The sequence below is a fragment of the Mytilus edulis genome, chromosome 5 (genome assembly GCF_963676685.1).
Source record: "Mytilus edulis chromosome 5, xbMytEdul2.2, whole genome shotgun sequence".
In the NCBI taxonomy this organism is placed as follows: domain Eukaryota; kingdom Metazoa; phylum Mollusca; class Bivalvia; order Mytilida; family Mytilidae; genus Mytilus; species Mytilus edulis.
In genome coordinates this window covers 54106933-54128755 of record NC_092348.1, presented here as the reverse complement: position 1 = coordinate 54128755, position 21823 = coordinate 54106933, and the positions used below count along the sequence as shown (strand labels likewise).

Here is a 21823-nt window from a genome sequence, read left to right as displayed (position 1 = left end):
ACATATATCTTGGGTGTTTCAAAGGACCATTATTTTTTTTATTTGGTGTTTCTATAGAATATTTTGGAAACTTGATGTCACATAGTTACTAAAGCTTGAACCAAATGAAAAAAGGTGAAAATTTGATTGGTTAACTTACAGTGATTGTTTTTTTCTTATATGCAATAAAATGTAATGAGAAATTTAATCTATAGTTCTGGACAGTATAAAACTTTACTCACGCCAAGTATTTCTTAATTTGAAACAAAGATAAATTCTGCACAGTTTTTTGAAAAGTGCAAATTTAACAAAGACTAATAGGGGGAAATCAATGGTGGTATTACACCTTAATTGCGTTTATCTTCGTCATTTAAACTATGGTTAATATATATAGTTGTCTCATTGACAATCATTCCAATTGTCCTGATTTTTATATTATCCCACTTACTTTAAAATTGTTTCACATTTTTCCTTTTGAATAATTAAAACTATGCTCAGCTATGTTGTCTACATGAATTGTAGGACTTATGTCGGACAGAGATGAACATTAATTTTTTTTATCAGATTTAAATTTTTTGTTTCCGAACATTTCTATTCTAAAAGTAATTTAGCAGAATACTTTTTCTATCGAAGTTTCGTAACAATTCATAAAGGTTTGGCAAATATTTTATGCTATTTAACAAGTTGCAAGCTTTAAACTTAAATTAAAGATTTTGAGGATTATATCATTGTGGCGGGAATGATTTCACGACGTTGTTGCGATTAAAACGTATTTCAACGTAGTTAAGCGCCTTATTGGCAAACGTCGAGTTTGCCATTAAAAATCAAGGTTTATTACTTTTATTGGAAAAACAAGCACATGAACCCAAGTTTTTTCTTTTGCAATCAATCAAGTAATGTTTGAAGAACGCTCCGCTAAAATTTTAAGAAAAAAATCATCGATCGAATTTTTTCTGCACTTCTGAATAGACGCAAAAAATATTGTCAATTTTTTTTATTTCACTAATAGTAAATAAACTCATCATAGATACCAGGACTATATTTGGTATATACGCCAGACGCGCCTTTCGTCTACAAAAGACTCATCAGTGACGCTCAAATTTAAAAAAGTTAAAAATGCCAAACAAAGTACGAAGTTGAAGAGCATTGAGGACCAAAATTCCTAAAAGTTTTGTCAAATACAGCTAAGGTAATCTATGTCTGAGGTAGAAAAGCCTTAGTATTTCAAAATATATCAAAATTTTGTTAACAGTTAATTTATAAATATAACCATATCAATGATAATTCATGTCAGTAATATAAATTTAGAGAATAACAATTTGGTTTAACTTTAAATTGGTTACAGTATGTTGATGCCATGGATATAGGGAACATTTAATAAACAAAAAAACCGGTTAAGTTATGACTGTCCGTATAACCTTAAGTTTACAAAAATATTCTGAAATTTTACATTTCCCACAGAACGATTAAGTATACAAAATGGGAACGACAACAACAAAATGAAGCAAAGTAACAGTTAATACTTTTTGTGGGTTTTTTTTATTACTTTTTGACAATGCAATATCTTATATGTGTTGTAAATCAATTGCAATGTTTTTTACATAAGAACATATGTGATAGTGTTCACATTAATGATTATGGAATTTATTCTTTCAGCCTTCTGACGAGGAGTATGACAAAGATCAACATGATTTCTTTATCCATCAGCTTGACCTTTATAAAGCTCTCTGCTTTGTAAGTAAAATAATTATATTCTAATTTTCCATATGCTTATCTAATGCTATATTTCTACGTGTAGATTTAAACTGCATTTATCTTTTCAGTCTTTCAGTCTTATCAATCGTTGAGTTGTACTTTGTACGCAAATATCAAATCCATCATGCAGTTAGTTTTTGTTTGCCGGTGGTTTGCAGGTCAACAATCTTGAATATAATACGATTGAGTATTATGTATTCAGTACGATATAGTTTGCTATTTCATATTTGAATTGTTTTGTCTATCATAACTTGAATCTATTTTTATAAAGAATTAACATTATCATAACTTCCATGGCAAGTCAGCATACATATTTACAATACTTTAGAATTATTTTATTTAAGTACGAACTTTTTTTTAGACTTCCAACATGACATATTGAAAAGTTTATGCTGTTATGTGATGTGTCGAGGTGTTATGTAATTGGCAAGCTGATATAACTCCTAATTTTGATATAATCGTATTTCCAAAAGTAAAAGCTTTTTAACTTTCCGTTTATCTCTTTTTACTGTTGGTCCGTATATTTATCTCTTTCGTGTATTGTAAGTATAAGACATATATTTTTATGCCCCACCTACTATAGTAGAGGGGCATAATGTTTTCTGGTCTGTGGCTCCGTTCGTCCGTCCGTGCTTCCGTTCGTCCGTCCGTCCGTCTGTGCGTCCGTTCAGGTTAAAGTTTTTGGTGAAGGTAGTTTTTGATGAAGCTGAAGTCCAATCAACTTGAAACTTAGTAAACTTGATGCTTATGATATGATCTTTCTAATTTTAAGCCAAATTAGACTTTTGACCCCAATTTCAACGTCCACTGAACATAGAAAATGAAAGTGGGAGTTTCAGGTTAAAGTTTTTGGTCAAGGTAGTTTTTGATGGAGCTGAAGTCCAATCAACTTGAAACTTAGTACACTTGTTGCTTATGATATGATCTTTCTAATTTTAAAGCCTAATTAGACTTTTGACCCCAATTTCACGGTTCACTGAACATAGAAAATGAAAGTGGGAGTTTTAGGTTAAAGTTTTTGGTCAAGGTAGTTTTTGATGAAGCTGAAGTCAAATCAACTTGAAACTTAGTAAACTTGTTGCTTATGATATGATCTTTTTAATTTTAAAGCCTAATTAGACTTTTGACCCCAATTTCACGGTCCACTAAACATAGAAAATGAAAGTGGGAATTTCTGGTTAAAGTTTTTGGTCAAGGTAGTTTTTGATAAAATTGAAGTCCAATCAACTTGAAACTTAGTAAATATGTTCCCTATAGTATAATCTTTCTAATTTTAATGCCAAATTAGATTATTACCCAATTTCACGGTCCATAGAACATGGTAAAGGATAGTGCGAGTGGGGCATCCGTGTACTTTGGACACATTCTTGTTTTGCACTTCTTTTGTGAAGTTAGTATGGTATGTTCCAATTGTTATCACAAATTCCTAGATGATTTACCATGATTTGTGGATCCTGAATCATCCATGTAAAGTATGGTGCAAGAAAAAAGATGAAACGATACACAACTTTACACAATACACTACACAGAAAATTAAATTTGATTCAGTTCCAGTTCAGTTATTGTTTACTTTAAGCAACATGATGACTGTTAAGTCATCATGTTGCTTAAAGTAAACAATAAAAATAGCAAATTTCTAAACATTTTTCATGCTTGTGTCAATGATTTCCTTTGTTTCCTTATTTTTAGGGTAGAAACGATTATACAATTAATATGCTGACCAAAGAACTGAGATATCTGACATGGGAAGAAACATTTCTGTCACTGAGATCAACAATTTTACCTGATGCAATTAGAGCAAAATATTGTGATCTTACAACATGTAAGCAACACATAGCCACCTATCTAACATTTGGGAAAAAGTTATAAATGTTTTTAGTAATGTTATTAATGATTACTCAACAGTCATATTTATATGGATATCTAATCAGTCGTTATTGTTTCATTGATAATTTTGTCACAAAATAAAAAAAAAATCATTTCGTTATTCGAATTTCGAATTCATCTATGTGTTTCATTTTTGTAGGCATGTTTGTTGATACGGGCAACAACTATTCAGTATTAGATCATCCAAACATATGTTTCATATACGAATATGTTGGATCAAAAGACGAAGAGAAAAGCCAAGGAGATTTTGTAAATATTCCTTTTAAAGATTAAATATTGTTCGGGTTTGATAAGACCCATTGTTTTTCTAAACTGATTGCAAATCTTAGTAGAAACTCTATATACAACATTGAATATTTCCAAGTTTCATACAAGTATCAATTTATGAAAAGCAAAAGATATATTTTTTATCATAGGGTAAAATATTCCTTATCTGTTTTTCTGTATTAGCAAATTGGTTTTGGAAGTCTTAAAAATCTAAACAAATTATTTTTTAACTTTTAAACTAATAAATACAGTTAAAAAAAAACTGAGCATCAAACAAGCTGTGCATGAACTTTTTTTTTCTCTAATCTTGTTGTAGGTTGTCAAAGAGCTTGTTGCCATTTTCCCCGTTTTACGAGATTGGATTGCTGATTTCCTTGACCAGAATAAATGCATGTTTGCGTGCGATATAGGCCATAACATGCTAATTGAACAGGTACAGAACTTTAAATAATTATATCTATATAAGAAATAAAAAAATTAGCAATGTATAATTTTTTTATCATTGTCTCAATTCTCTAACAAGAATGAATTGAAAACAAAATAAAAATCATTAAGTTAGAATGTTGACTCCAAGATGATATTGTTTCTATGAAATAGCTGAAATGCAGGCTTGTCTTTCTGATATAATCTCCTAAAATTCATAATGATTTAAAGCAAACTTCCCCACACTAAGTCATGTAGAACACAAACTTAAAACAAACTTTTAAATTGTTATTTTCATTTATATAAAGAAAGTCTTAACTTGTGTCATGCAACACTTTTGAATTTAAGATTTGTTTTTACTTATGTCATTGATTTTTTATACTAACGTATAAGTCCTTTTTTTGGTGTTCACGCCACACTGCAATTTTTTGTGAAATATCTGTTTCAGAAGCCTTCAAGAAAATTGTTACCAAGAACATGTTCCGCATTTAAAACTAGTATGACTTAATTTGATTTTGTAGGTTGTACGTCTGTTATATCATTTGGTAAAGTTTGGATACTATTTAGACGCTGAAGATGTTAAGAACCTTTTGCCGCCATTGCTCAACCTGTTGGATGGAAGACATGATTTTCCATACCCGAGAGAAAAGGATAAAGAAAAGAAAGAAAAAGGTATGACCATACTCTCCTAAATACTCACTGTTGAGTCTTATGTAGACGAAACGCGCGTCTGGCGTATAAAATTATAATCCTGGTACTTTTGATAACCTTTTGCCGCTATTGCTCAACCTGTAGGATGGAAGACATGATTTTTCCATACCCGAGAGAAAAGGATAAAGAAAAGAAAGAAAAGGGTATGGCCATACTCTCCTAAATACTCACTGATGAGTCTTATGTAGACGAAACGCGCGTCTGGCGTATAAAATTATAATCCTGGTACTTTTTACACCACTGGGTCGATGCCATTGCTGGTGGACGTTTCGTCCCCGAGGGTATCACCAGCCTAGTAGTCAGCACTTCGGTGTTGACATGAATATCAATTATATGGTCATTTTTATAAATTTTCTGTTTACAAAACTTTGAATTTTTCGAAAAACTAAGGATTTTCTTACCCCAGGAGTAGATTACCTTAGCCGTATTTGACACAACTTTTTGGAATTTTGGGTCCTCAATGCTCTTCAACTTTGTATTTGTTTGGCTTTTTAAATATTTGGATCTGAGCGTCACTGATGAGTCTTATGTAGACGAAACGCGCGTCTGGGGTATAAAATTATAATCCTGGTACTTTTGATAACTATCTCCTACAAATATGATATATAACAAGATAATCAGTATGCCGGTTCTTTAAATATTGATAAATTTTTCAACCTAAAAAAACTAATTCGATTATTAAATCTGCTTCAAATTTGGCTTAAGTAAATTAAAGAAGCTGCAATATAATGTTGTCTCAAATATATCCAATTGTACCGAAGTTGTTCAAAAGTTTCAACATCATATTTTGAAAAATATGCCTCAAACATGACAAAGCACAATGTATCAAAATGAATTTTTGCACAGTAGTATTTGTGGAAAAACTGAGGTTGAGTCTTAAATTTACCTTGTAGCAGGAGAAACGTAAATAAGTGTAGATCATTTTAGGAAAAAAACCAAACATAACAATTCCTGATAACTGATATTTTTTCTGTGAGGTCAAATTCTCTGTATATTAAATTGAATACAAGGTTGGAGTATCATTTGTGATGTATGCTAGCCGTATCTTCTGTTAATATTGATCCTGATTATAATGTAAAAATCAATATAAAATATTTTGCGAGGTAAGCGATGGAGGATATTTCGAACCTTTACTGTTGTTTGCCTTTTCGTCTTTTTAGTTTCTTGCCATGGCGTTGTCAATTTATTTTAGACTTATGAGTTTGAATGTCTCTTCGGTATCTTTCGCTTTAAAAAAAACGCTCAGGATTAATTGCGGATTTTCATTTTAATGTCAAAATATTTTTTTCGGAAATGTGTTCAGCCTCTGTATCGTAACAGAATGCAATTATGATTTTTAATTTTTCTTTGTTTCCAAACAAAAATCTTGGGCTAAACTTTATTTTGCGTGTTGTCATTTAGATTACAGTTATGCAAAAGACGGCCAATCAGAAAACACAATTGACTGATATTTCAAAGCAAAAACCATAACCAACATGACAAAACCACTTGAGTTGTTGTATATCAAATAGATATATTCTTCAATTGACCACACGTTGTCTATTGATAGTACTGCTGTGTTTATCTTAACAGATTACACAAAAGAACAGAAAAAGTTGGTGACAAAATATCAATCATCTGAACGCTGGGACAAATCTCCAGAGACAGAGGCTATTGTCAATGCCAAATATCAGTACGTATTCAAAATATGATTCAGCTGCAATATTTTTCTAAATATCGATAGGTACTTAGAAATGCACGTCACTTTATAAAAGATTCCTTTTCATCTGCTCCTCTCTTAAATATTTGCAAACCACTTCAAAAATTACTTAAATTTTGATTTTAAAATTGAAAAATGATAAAAGACATAAAAACGTGAAAAATGTTTTCACGGTAGCTCGTTTTAATATTATATCATTTCTTTCATTTCTTTAAAGGGTATTAGAAGTCCTTGACCTTCTCCTTACTTATCAAAGAAATTCAAGACTGCAGGTGAGGCAATTGAATTCTTCCACTATTGATTGTGCACTAGTTTTACGTTAATTAAAGTAAAACTTACTATGATTTTTTTATTTGGATGAGCATATCAGATTTTCCTTAAATCTATAATGTGATTAGCCGAAATTTAAAAATGGAAGAAGTATATTAATATATTGGATGCTTTTTTTAGCAAAAGATGTTGAATTAGAATAGCCAAAATCATTCAAAGTCAACAATGTCTGAGATCGTTACAAATTATTGTAAAATTCAGTTAAAAATTTATAAAAAAATGATATTCATTAATATGTCCTGAATCAAACTCTATAACTATTGAACGTATATTACCCTTTTTTAGACGAATGTCTACATGGCATAAATTAGCCCCTTAGTAGTATATGAAAGCAGATCCACAGTTCTTTCTGTTTTCTATCCTCATTTAATTCATCAGGAATTATCAAACCAAAAGTTAGGCTAACTAGATTTAGATTAATTTATCGTAGTACTAATTTATCGTAGAACATGTTGAAAAATCCGTCCGTTCATTAAAAAATCTTAACTTAAGTAGTTTTATGCATACGAGCCCTCATTCTCTGTCCTGTCTTTGCTATACATTTTGCACTTTTGAGTTAAAACTCCTCTTCAACGTTTGTATAAGGTTTTGATATTTCCAACATATTGGCTGAGAGACTCTAAATTATTGAAATTCGAATCTGGTGCCGTAAAATTAGTACCGTTTGATGTTAATTCAAAAATTGATCTTTAAACAATTCGAGAGAGTTCATACCGGAACTTCTCAGGAAAAAATAAAATAAGCTAGCATTATCCTTCATGATTCACAATATATCTGGAATCCCTCGATAGAGCTCGAGGGTCGGTTCTTACAAAAAGCTATTGCAATAAGGGTTCTTCGTTGAAAAGTTGAATTCATCCCTTGCACGGTTGTGACATTAGTATGCGGACGTTTATGCTGTCTATTTTTTAAAACTAGCATCGAGATTACGTTGTTTGACAAGAAACAATAAAACGTCATGTATATAATTTTAGAGTTTTGTCTCCAAGTTCAAAGCAGCTGAAGAATCAGGTGGTCAAAGAAATGTACAAGAATCTATGTTGCGTGATTCTTTCAACCCTCATGATCAGTCGAAGTAAGTAAAGCACCAAAAGTAAAGTGTGTATATATATATATATATATACAACTCGTCTAAACATCAACCCAACAATGTTAGATCTGTAAATTTGCTTTCGCAAATTTTTGGTTCTTCCCTCGCCGGGATTCGAACCCATGCTACTGTGATATCGTGACACCAAATCGCCTGCACTGCAGCCGTCCCGCTAGACCACACGACCACCTGGGCTCTCAAAAAAAGAGCTTTCGCTGGCCGTGTGTTACCTTTCCACGTCAGTTTTAATCTAGCGGCGTACTGCAGTACATGATATATAAGCCATGAAGATGTTATTGTTACAGATCAGCTAAATTATCTATAGTAAAGGATCCTACAAATTAATGTAAGATACAGTCACAGAAAATAATTATATTTATAAGTACGTCTGAGTCAGTGACAACCCTACAACAGATGTTTCCATCGGATCGCCATCAATGATGGTGATACATGGCTGTGTACATAATGTATATACAACTCGTCTAAACATCAACCCAACAATGTTAGATCTGTAAATTTGCTTTCGCAAATTTTTGGTTCTTCCCTCGCCGGGATTCGAACCCATGCTACTGTGATATCGTGACACCAAATCGCCTGCACTGCAGCCGTCCCGCTAGACAACACGACCGCCTGGGCTCTCAAAAAAAGAGTTTTCGCTGGCCGTGTGTTACCTTTCCACGTCAGTTTTAATCTAGCGGCGTACTGCAGTACATGATATATAAGGCATGAAGATGTTATTGTTACAGATCAGCTAAATTATCTATATATATATATACATTTATAGGCAACAGTAGTTTACAATATAGTGGAATTTGATACGACTGTCATACAAGTGAGAGGTTTAGCGCTATAAAACCGGGTTCAATCCACCAATTTCTACAGAAGAAAATGCCTGTACCAAGTCAGGAAATAGGAAAAACAACGGTTTAATCATTATAAAAATACGAGAATAAAAAACATCTTTAAAACACACCAACAAACGATAACTACTTAACAATAGGCTCCTGACTTTTGTTTTAGATAAAATATATATGAATTACTGAATAATTTAGTAAGAAGCACTAGAAAACAACTAATTTATAAACAATAGACACAAAATAAGAGTACTCATAGTTAATGAAAGCTAGTTTAGGACAAGTTACAAATGTTAAATTAATTCTGTTTTCTATGACTAGTGTATCAGTCATTAAGCATCCCACGGATTCATTATGAAGATGTAATAAACCGTGTGAGAAAAGTATGTGCAATGCCAAAATATTAGTTAACAAACAAAATTAATTAGTTCCTAATTCCATCATTTTTATATAATTTATTACTTCGGTACTAGCATGAAATTAAGGTCTTTGATTACGACTGTCGTACAATTAAGAGGTTTAGTAAGCTATAAAACCAGGCTCCATCCACTATTTTGACATAAGGAAATGCCTGTACTAAGTCAGGAATAAGACAGTTGTTTTCCATTCGTTTGATGTGCTTGCGCTTTTGAATTTGCCATTTGATTAAAGACTCTCCGTTTTGAATTTTCCTTGGAATTTGGTATTTTATTTTTTTTAACTTTTTATTATACATGCACTTGAATTACAGGAAAGCATTATCTTTGCAAAGAAAAATAAACAAAGAACTGAGAGACATGTTTAACCAGTCAGCCTTATTTGATATGGATTTTCTTACTAAAGTATTGGTGGTAGGTAATGCATATTAAACATTTTTGTGTGCAGTTTTCATTAAGACATTTACTCACTCAATATCATTACATACAGTGTGTTGTTGTCATTATGAATTGTTGTTTGATTAGGAACAAACGCAGTTGTTAGAGATTACATGATACATGGTGTGTTAGCGGATTGACCTTCGCTCCTAAATGAAGTCTTAATTTTTATTTTATTCGCTCAGATGTCGGAAAAAAATCCACACATATAGTTTCTCATGTAGAATTTATCAGGCTTAATGTTCCTTTTTTAAATGCATTTTATAAATTCTCAGGTGAGTTCCTTATCTTCAGATTTTAGTTTACGAACATTTTTATCAATTTTCATAATCACTACAAGTTTTTGAATATAAATTCTCTCCTTAATTCACTTTACTTTTGTATGTTTTGGTCATTGAGTTTTATTATCCTCGGGGTGTTGCATTTCTGAACAATTTTATGGTAGTTGTAAAATCAAATGAGAAGAAATTAAAAAAACAACAACAACAACAATATATGATATGAAATTGTCTTCTACTATTGTAGATGCCATTATAAGCACCTATTGCATATTAAACGCAAAAACATATTTTAGGTTTTCCAAAAGTATTAAAAGATTTGTAAAACGAAACACATCGTATTTTTCCAATATCGTGATACATACAGCTACTATTTCCGCTTGTGTGAATGTTTTGACGTTATTGACATGAGTTTCTTTTCAGGATCTATCAATGTACAAGTACAACAAAATGATAACGAAGTCATTAAACATCTTGAACAAACTGTACTCATCAAAGACCAACATGTTCAAGCTTTCTACAAAAGCTCAGGTATTTTGTTACAAAAGCTAGTACGGAAAAAGTAAAATCACAAAAATACTGAATTTGGAGGAAAATCAATTCGGAAAGTCCATAATCACATGGCAAAATCAAATAACAAAACGCATCAAAAACGAATGGACAAAAACTGTCATATTCCTGACTTGGTACAGGCATTTTCAAATGTAGAAAATGGTGGATTAAATGACGGACTGTTTATAAAAATATTAAATGACGGACTGTTTATAAAAATATTAAATTTTGCCTTATTATCTTTAAATATTTTTTATTCTTTCAGTTCAATTCTTTCAAACAGTTGATTTCGTAGAACACTTTTTCTTAATTTGGTAACTATCTTTGTTGTCACACTAGCCTGTTTGCCTCGGAAACATTTTGATTCGATCACATAAGTGGGTCAACTTAAGACTTTAAAATTCTTATTTGCATCTTATAACACAAATTTGTTGGTCCGTACTCAAAATGATATGTTCTATTTTATTAATTGTTACATCGTGAGCTAGACACAGTATTTAAGCCTTTAAAGAAAGTACACTAATTCAAAGTTTGAAGGAAGACTCAAATGTTTAACAAGAGTTTTAAAAAAAGTTATTTGTCAAGCAGCTGATTTTTCACAAAGTCGTCCATATATCTGATAATCGATTTATCGGCTTGCATTTGTGTGTTTTTCATCATAGAACAAGCAGTTTTGTCTAATTTCCACACGGAAAAAGTATTAAAAAATTCAGAACTCTTATGCATATTCAAAAAGGGGAAGTACATAAAAACTCACAAAATCAAACGCTATCAATCAACGGAACAAAGAAAAACAACTGCCATTAAATTAGTTAGCTAGTATATTGTCCCGTTTAAAAAACTTTTGAACTTTTGATATACTAAGGCTTTTCTACCTTAGGAATAGATTACCTTAGCTGTATTTGGAAATAATTTTAGGAATTTTGGTCCTCAAGCTCTGCAACTTCGTACTTTATTTGGCCTTTTTAACTTTTTTGGATTCGAGCGTCACTGATGAGTCGTTTGTAGACGAAACGCGGGTCTGGCGTAAATACAAAACTAAATCCTGGTATCTATGATGAGTTTATTTACCAGATATGTATAATAATATCTTCATTTAACAGAAATATAGTTACTAAAACATTCGGTTTGATTCTTTTTGTTTCAGAAAAAAGTATTAAACTTTGTATGAAAAGCTAAACACACAAGTTCAAAAGATATGACATTGATTTATCTGTTTGGCTATGTAAACCTGAGTAATGTTGAATTTATATATTTGCCTAAAATTGCACCAATTTATAGTTTCCGGTATTGTATGCGCGTTGTATTTCTTTAATTGTCCATTTGTATTGCTTTGCACCCAACGTTATTTTTTCATTCATATATAGTATCTAAAAAAATATAACACTTTACAGATTTTACTAACGCAAGATTCGTCAAGAGTGCATAGAGAGGTGTTGAAAAACATGCCAATTTTGAGACGATTAGCCAGAACAAAACTAGACGACCAACAAGTGAAATTAATGTGTTCTATTCTGGACGATTTAGCAGAGTAAGATATTTCTTATCACATTACCTACTAAAATGTATAAATACATATGAAAAATATAATATTGCTCAAAACATATCAAGGGAATTTCTCGCTACATTGAAGACCTGTTGGTGACCTTCTGCTGTTGTTTTTTATTTGGTCGGGTTGTTGTCTCTTTGACACATTCCCCATTTCCATTCTCAATTTTATACCATATGGAGTTTACCAAAAAGTGTCAAAGGTAGAAGAAATATCAGACACACACAAAAAAAGGCTGATGTACTCGGAACCAAAAACTGCATAGCATGAAAGATGCAAATTATCTTTTATAGCTTACTTCACGGAACGGTCGTACAGTAATCTATAGTTAATTACATTTTATCAGAAAACTGATTGATTAAAAATATAAATCAGGTAGAAAAACGATCTGCTTAAAATGCAAATTCGTCTAATTAGATCGGTAGAAAACACTTTAATAATGAACAATAAAGAGAAATGGGATTTATCAACCTTTCATTTTGTCATTATTAGATTTTGCCACCTTCCAATGACTCCCGATGAACCACACCCAATGAACCAGAATATCATGATAAGTAATGGTAAGTTTATTATAAACATGCAAGTATCTGTACAATTTTATTTTTGATAATGAGATAAAAGTATTTATGATATATAATCTGGTTTTTCTTTGAAACGATATCTTGACATATGAATTGATTTAACACTAATAGTTGTCGCTAAATGCGTATATTAACTTCATAAATAGTTGTATTCATGTTTATATGTGGTGAAACAATAGTGTTTCGCTTGTATATATTCAAAGAGCAAATAATGTTTTTGTGCTTTGAAATCTGTTTTATATTTTTGGAATGAAAAACTTAAATGTTTTAGAGCGAAAACCATATGATAGTTAGAACATTTGCTAATAAATTGTTCACTACATTATTTACAGGAATTCTGACAATCTTATTTGATGTTCTCACCCAAGAAATCGATACAAAACTCTTAGTAAGTAAACCTTTCTTATACATGCAATTTATCATGGAAACATCTTATACAGTCACTTTTCTTCTAATGCAGACATTACCGCTGCAACTGTTTCAAAACCAGATTTAAAAATGTCAAACCTTCATTTGCTGTAAAAAGACATCATTTGTACGATATGGAACTGTTCTAATTGTAGCAGTGCCTTTGGTTCTGTAATACCGATATTTTCAACATTAACATTATACATTTTTGGACAGTTTTTTCAGTTTTGGCTGTCTTAAAAAGTCTCAAGAATTTTGCTTCTCAAACGTTTATTTTTCAAAGGGTCAGATGAAGGTTCACAAGAAATAAGCTGTCGTAATTGAAAACTTTAGAATTTGTTAACCAAGTCATTATTGCTGCTTGAACAATTCGAGTTATCGAGGACACATTTTAATTAGAGCATACCTGGTAAACAATTTTGTCATAGTCAATGTCACAGAAAATAAAAATTCCCTATCTATATTTGTTTGTTTTCTCTCCAGAAGAACTTTTTTTCATTTTTTAGTTGGTCCCCAGAATATATATTATATCACCTTTTTTTTTATTTTAGGAGCTATACAGAGGAATGAGAGATGTTTTCCAGAAGACTTTCCAGTTAGTAAAATTGCTGGCTCGTGAAAATGCACATGTACAACATCATTTGTTTGAGAGAATAGATGTTTTATTGGACGTGAGAGTTGTCGAATCAGACCTTGCTTTAGCCTTGAAAGAGGTAGTCTCTGTTTAATATTGAGAAAATCTAAACATTTATAAAATACCAAATTACCAAAGACCTTTACTTAAATTTTAAAAGAACAAAAAATAGTGTTTTTAAGTTTTATTGTAACTGTTCAGCAAAATTGCCAAAGCATATCTTATAGAACTTTTTTAAAACGTGCTATCACGTTCTAAACTTTTTATGATGTTTTTATACATCCAGCTATACGATCCATGTAAATGTAGTATCCCTTGAATAAACTTATTCTAAAAAGTTATCAATTTAACACGTTATTGGAACTTACATTGATTTGTTTTTTTCAATGAATTAACAAATAACTAAATATTATCATTTATTGTTACACAGAGAGAACTTACGATCCTACATTCTGTCGATATTTATAGGTTGGCTTTGCACAAGGCACTGCTTTTCTCAGAATATTTATGACGTCTTTACACTGAACACATTGAATGTGTTCTGATTAGTATTTTAGTCTGGGAAAACATGGTTTATATATTCGATGAAATTTGCTTTGAACCAGCTTCCAGTCAATGCGAGAACTTATTGAGAGAGAGATAGTTTATTGTTGATGTGCTATGCATGGTAATATCATCAACCGTTTGAATGGAAATCTTTATATATGAATTCCTAATTTCCATTCCAGTAAATAAACTATGTAGTATTAAAACAAGAGCAATAAAAAGAGATTCTCATAAATCATGTTTATGTATATCCGAACATTTTACTGCCATGCTGTGTATTTAAAGTTTTCTTGTTAGGTCTAATGAAACGATTAAGCTTTATCTGGAGAGCAATAGCTGGTTTGTTGACTCTGCGAGTTGTTGGTAATACTAGTAGCTTCAGACCCACTCTATAATATTGAATAATTTTCATCTTTCAAAATGATATCTTGAAAAGACATCTTTTAATCAACGAGAAGCAAATTACATAGAAACATATTAAATATGATGATTATTTATCTGATATAAATCTTAAAATAGGTAAAACGTACTTTTTTATAGGTGTTCATTGGAAATCAAAATACATGTTTGAAAATAAGCCCGAGACAAATCCAGAAAATTGTATCACGTGCAGCTGAAATGCAGGAACGTGCTCCAGAGTTTCTTGACCTCTTAGGCATGATTGTAAAGGTAGTTGGATCAGATCTTACTTTAAAACGAAACCAAGCTTTTGTTATGAAGTATATCATGCAAAATTACAAGAAGTTGGCGTATGTCCTTGATATGTCACGTGAAGACAGGTAAGAGTATAACATAAAGATGATAAAAGCTGATGCAATTATTAGACGTTTCACTTTTAATCAAAGTGTTCAATATAAATCAATTTCAAGTTTTTCATTTTTAAACTGATTTAGTAGATATGGCTTAAATTTATTATTTCAAGCTTTTCCTGAATGAGAAATAAATACACATAGAATTTAGTATTTAAATTGTAGAGCATGTTGCTTATGAAAATAAATGGGTAAAAATATATTATTTTAGTATCGAAAAATGTATTATTGAATTACATTAAACTTGACTGAAAGATGCTTGTATTTTCACTTACTTTAGAGAGAAAAAGAGAAATCCACTCTCGTTTTTGTTGTTTTCTTCATTTGTTCCACGTGTTTTAAAACCAATGGAAAACACAGGTTGATTTTCAATTATATCCGGTTTAATAATCTTATTTTGAACTAATCAAATTTTTGCCCAGAAAAAACCCAACATATCCAGGTTAAATCGCATGCCAAGTTGAACATATCTAGAATGGTTGAAATCGATAAAATAAAAAAGAAGACTGAACTGAGTTACAATATGGTAACATAAAACAAAATCTTTAAACATGCCGTTCTTATAGTTTTGGAAAGATAACTGAATGTTTGCCTCATTATTAAATTTAATTTGTTTTTATATTAGGGAAAATATACTGACAAATCCATCTAAAATGACCACTATGAGATACTATTTGAGTGTTCTAGATTTGCTTGCTCTGTGTGCAGAGGTAAGTTGCCTTTCTAAATATTGTTTTCCTTGTCAATTATTTAATATCGATATTATAGTCTCGAGCAATACTGAAATTTCGAGAATCCTTACATTGAAGATGATTGTTATGGTGAATCATAGATAGTTTCATGAACATGAATTATAAAAAAAGGAGATGAAAAAAAATGAAGGTCGAAATATGATTTCTATAATGGTCAATATCACTGGGTAATGAGAACTCTTACTAAAACTGGATGAAGACAAGGTGTGTGAACCCTCAAAGATGATTAAAATCTACTATTCATTCGACGAAAGAAAAACCTTTTATCCTCGATCACTTACCGCAATTCGGAAATTTGCCCAACTATAAAGTTACAAACTCTTTTAAAAAACCCAAACATTTACATCTTAAAATATCGATACCGATACACGAAAAAGTATTATCCTACGACAAATTTAACAAATCTATAAGCCACAAAAAAGCGGTTGAGACAAACGTCTAACGAAATGCAAACACATAATCAATAAAACAAAAATTTAGCTCTTTTTTATTAATTTTTTTTCTTGGAAATAATTGAAAATTCTACAATTTTGAATTTAACCGGTTATAAAAAAATATATAACAAAAATACCGTACTCCAAGGCAAATCAAAAAAGGGAAAGTCCCTACAAAAAGAAAATATCAAACGCTATCAATGAACGGAACAAGTGGAAAAGATATTCCTGACTTGGACCAAAAGGAGAAATTGCTGGGTTTAAACTTTGTTTTGTAACTAGCTAAACCTCCCACCTGTATAACAGTTGTTTATAGATCCGTTAAATTGACAACATTTGGGTGAGCAACCCAAATAGACATAATAGGTAAATAATCCAGCAGCCAAAACTGTGTAAACATACATCACAGATATATAACACAACTGACTGAAAAAGTCAAACACACATACAAATAAATCTAACATAGACGACAACAAAAAGGTGTAGGAGAAAGTAAATTTTAAATTTGTGAATGACGTCAACAAAAAAGATTTTGTCTTTGATAGTACTTACCGTACATAGTATATATACTTCCTCGATAATGCAAACATAAGTAAATATTAATACAAGGATAAACAAAACAGAAACAACACTGTAAAATCCTTCGTGTCTGAATCACTTTTCGGGACTCAACTGCATATATAGGAATGCCCGAAACTAAAAAGTCAAAAACCCGATGATGACATGTATAAATATCGAGTCACGTCAAAATTCATATGACCAAAAGAAACAAAATAGCACGAAGACAAATAACAAGGAAACTAAATTAGAATAAAAAGATACACAACTTGAACACAGAAAATCTCAAGATCATTTGTATTATTTGCAAAGTAGACACTGCATATTTATCTAGTATGTCTTTGTACTTTCCAATGAGATTTTTGAGAAAAAGGAAGAGACTTTCTATGACAATACTCTCTGGCTACTTAGGTTTTTTTTGCTCAAACACCTATAATAAAAGTTCATATAATGATAACAGTTACAAGATAAGCAATCAATAGTTGTATGACTGTTTCTTCATTAATTACATTATTTTAAAATGGTGTGATTAGAACCGGCTAATTTGTATTTACCTAAAATATAAATATAAGTATACAACTTCGGACACTACACTTGTTTTCTTGGAAATAGCATTGTTCAAAGTAAGAGAAAAGATGTGACCGCAAACTAAAATTCATTTATCATGATAAGATATTATGACATAATTAAGATTTGTGTTTTAAATTGCTATTTTGTTTTTTTAACTAATATAATTGCTTTATTTTACCCTTAATAGTACATCAATCTGCAGCTTCAATGGTAATAGTTTGAAGTGAGTCAGTACGTAAAGTGCCTAACGTTGTTAAGACTTTAAAAAGTACACTTTCTTCTGCATGAATGTAGTATTAAAGAAAACAAACCTATAATATATCAATTGTATATATTTAGGGCGAAAATATGTTCATAGAATCTCTATGCCAAACAATTCTGCCAATGGATGATTTGTTATGGGTGTTGAATAATTCAGTGATAGATAACACATACAAGAAACCATTCTTGCGATGTCTACATCATGTGTACATGAAAAGTATGGGACCAGAGGGAGTTGACGCAGGGGCAGGAGAAATGCCTCACAATGAGTAAGATCATTTATGTATAATTATTTTAGATTCCATTTTCATCATAACCTTTTCTATAGATAACATAGATTTTTCGCATGGGTTATCAATATATATATATATCATGTAAATTTCGTAGTCATATTTCAATTAAAAATGTGAATTGTAAATGATATGGTCAAGTTTTAACACATTTCACTGTTTACGCTTCTTTATATCTGAACGAAAACGAGTAAAATATATATTTGACCCCGGCCGGTTTTCGATTCATCATTTAAGGAAAATGTAAATTATTTACTCATTACATTTTTACTTTACTTTTTTTTCCAAAGATTTGAACAAGGTGGCTCCTAAAAAATGTAATATAAAAGCTTTCTTAATATTTTAAATTTTGAATTGTTGAAATATAGATTTACCCACATGGAATAAAGGATTTATTAAATTTGTATGAAAAATAAGCCTATATTCCTCTTTGTACATATAATAATACGTTGCTATAAGGACTTATAACACAACTTATTTTTACTGGGAATTACGTTTTTAAAAGGGTTTAACCGGTATCAACCTTTTGTTGGATCTTCCGTCTCTTGTTGATTTTGTTTCGACTCACGGTTTTGACATGATAATCAATTACACTGTGTAAATATACTATTTCCTCACGTTCTATGTAGATGTTGTTTTTGATAAATGTATATTTAAAAAAAGTTATATACTGTGACTATTCATCGAAGCAATCCCTTAGTGTATGTAAAATGTAATTAATATTTTGGCTTCTACAACTCTCTTGCTGCAAAGAACACATTCTTTAAAGGACCATGGCTTTATGCTTAATTGGTAAATAATATGTGATATGCTATCAGTGTTTACAATATAACAAATGCTTTTTGTAAATAGCAGTAGATTGTATGCATTATCTTTAATAGATTTAGATGAGCATTTTTTTTCTTTTTATATATATGTATAAATTTATCAGGAATTAGTTTTTTTACACACTAATTTCACATGCTGAAATACTCTGAGTGACCTTAAGTTGGCGTCGATATGTCGTGATTAAAGCTATAACCTATAATATATATGTCGTCGAATAGGAAAACCGTTCGATGTTCTGTCACAAAAAACAAATAAAAAAAGATCATATATAGCCTTAATTTTATTGAATTTGTAACGCTTCTAAATACCTACTATCAATATAAACTAAGTATTGCACCTTATAGTATGACTATGAAGATTTGAAAGATAAATGTATGCTACAGATTAATATTCTGCAATGTAATTCCCCGTTTCAGAATCTAATGCATTCTGGGTAATAATTTCAAAAACGTACACCAAAACGTTATGATTGGTTTAAAACGTTCTAAACAATGGAAATTTAACCAATGACGTAACGTAATTTTCATTTTGGTGTACGAACAATGAAATTACCCATAGTCCTTTATATTTTGAAAAGGCGAATTGATTGATAGTTAAACATAAGATATCAAACAATGCTGGGTCGGTTGATTATTTTTTAAATTATGAAATTCAATATTATTGATATTCATAAATTCGTCCGTTGAAGACAAACAGGTCAAAACAAAGCCTTCTAACAGTGTGCGAAGACTGAAACCAAAACAAACTTTAAAAATCCACTGAAGAAGACTAGAGGCTCCGTGTTGAAGGCCGTACATTGACCTATAATGGTTTACTCTTATATATTGTTATTTGGATTAAGAGTTGTCTCATTGGCACTCATACCACATCTTCATATATCTAATTAATGAATTCCATTTTTTGTATATTTATGTAGAAGGCATTAATATGTTGCTGAGTTCCATTAATAGACATACATCAGTTTGTATTAAGAAATATTTATTTGTCGTGATTGCTAATGTAGCGTCGTTTATTTCTGAGTTATTTCACTTTATTATTGGTTACTTCTATGTTTGCTAATTGAATGTTATCTAATTTTCAAATTTAAGAATTAAGACTAAATGACAACTATAAATAATATTTCATCCGAACATCAGACAGATCTAATTTAGCAATTGGTGCCTGAAGAAACAGTAAAAAATATAGTTTTCCATTGGTATTTTTAAAACTGTGATAAGAACTCACAAATTTCATAACCACATAATTGTCTGCTAAAAAAATCGTCTTTTTATTAGGATATTGTGTAATATACAATTGTATACTTAAATGATTAGGCAAAACGATTATTTTGGTTAACAAATAGTTTTCGCTATTATCTACATTTAAGGCAAGGCACTCGAACCAGCCTCCTATTTAGAACATTTGCTAGATCTTGGTTTTGTATTGAATAGTCTCGTATTAATTGAACGATTATTAGTGTAGTCAAATATCTTGTAAGTAGCCTTTTAAAATATTTCTGGATGGATATTAGAATTCAGTATCTGTTACAACCTACAATTTTTTCTGTTAAAGAAATATCGTTTATACGGTGAAAACTTTTAAAAATCTTGTGCTTTATAAATAATTTAGTAAACCGGAATATATTTTTTGAATAGGGAGCTGTGGGATTATCTATCAAACCTTTCAATAGAAATGAACAGATTGACAGACAGTATAAAGGAAGACCCTGACAAAATAGCAATTCAACTAAAAACAGCTCCAGAAAAAAGGTAAGTTAAATGAAACGCGATTTTTTTATTGAATACTTGACATTTGTTCTCAAAAAGATGAATTAATTATAATAATCTTTTTTTAATTTTTTTTCTCACTTCATCGGAAGAGTCTGTTAAATGATAAATGATAAAATTACATAACCAGTATCGTACACAAATCAAATGATACAATTTAATAAAAGATCAGTTTGAATAGATGTCATGTAGAAAACTGCCACACAACCATTCATCTATTTATTTTACAGATTCAGTACTTATAAAAAGACGAGTGTTTTTGTTCGTATGTGAGGTCAAGATGAAATATGTTTGTCATTTTAAGAGATATATTGCTAGAATAAGACCATGTAATGGAAAATATATGCTTCCATATAAATAATAGATGTGGGGTATATTTCATAGAAGCATAAATCAAACAACATAATAAAACCAGAAAAAAAAACATCAGTAAAGTATTCAGCACCACAATTGATAGTAATTATAATTATGATATAGTAATTACATATTCTCGCTAATAAAACAAATCAATTAATTGACACATAAACATAAGTCTTTCAATAGAAATGTTTGTTATAAACGTATAGAAGAATTAAAAATAGTTTTCTCATTTGATGTTTTCGTAAGACTTTTGAAGAAATCAGAAAATGAATTGACCGACGCCAAATATTATATTTTCCTTATAGTGGCTCTGCTAGTGCTCCTGATTTTGAATCTGCTGCATATGGATCAGTTCTGTACTTCCTGGATGCAGTGTTGCCATTCCTTGAGACATTTTTTCGTGATTTTTATTATCCAGATCAGTCTACATACAGTAATGAGATAGACGAGACAGACCATATAGCAAAGGCAATAGTGGTAAACGGTTTATTTATTTAGACATCAAAGAAAAATGGGAGATCTACAAGTCTACCCCCTTCAGTATTTCTGCTTTCCAAGGAAAAAGCATTGCGTTTACATTATATTGAATTGACGTTCAGATGCTAAAGGATCATAATGATCAATTTTCTACTAAGGTTCTAATCTTTAATTTTGTTTCTTTTGCATTTAAGAAACATTTTTTCGAAAATATCTCATAGAATAATCCACAAACACACAAGAATTAATGTAATTAAATATAAATTACCCTTTTTTTAATTTGATATTATAATGAAGATCCAATGATATAGATATGCGTTG

The 21823-nt window shown here is 30.6% G+C and overlaps 1 protein-coding gene across 1 annotated transcript in view; it reads left to right on the top strand.

The window, feature by feature from the left end:
* The window catches only part of LOC139523908 (inositol 1,4,5-trisphosphate-gated calcium channel ITPR3-like), a 106448-nt gene that overhangs the window by 45698 nt on the left and 38927 nt on the right, over positions 1–21823 (top strand). The window contains exons 21-39 of the mRNA XM_071318302.1: positions 1636–1713; positions 3424–3556; positions 3761–3870; positions 4205–4321; positions 4833–4983; positions 6595–6694; positions 6939–6993; positions 8026–8126; positions 9726–9825; positions 10551–10658; positions 12074–12210; positions 12721–12788; positions 13142–13197; positions 13769–13930; positions 14938–15176; positions 15832–15916; positions 17860–18050; positions 20534–20647; positions 21331–21502. Coding sequence (XP_071174403.1) covers positions 1636–1713; positions 3424–3556; positions 3761–3870; positions 4205–4321; positions 4833–4983; positions 6595–6694; positions 6939–6993; positions 8026–8126; positions 9726–9825; positions 10551–10658; positions 12074–12210; positions 12721–12788; positions 13142–13197; positions 13769–13930; positions 14938–15176; positions 15832–15916; positions 17860–18050; positions 20534–20647; positions 21331–21502 — 2277 coding nt within the window. The remainder of the gene's footprint in view (positions 1–1635; positions 1714–3423; positions 3557–3760; positions 3871–4204; positions 4322–4832; positions 4984–6594; positions 6695–6938; positions 6994–8025; positions 8127–9725; positions 9826–10550; positions 10659–12073; positions 12211–12720; positions 12789–13141; positions 13198–13768; positions 13931–14937; positions 15177–15831; positions 15917–17859; positions 18051–20533; positions 20648–21330; positions 21503–21823) is intronic.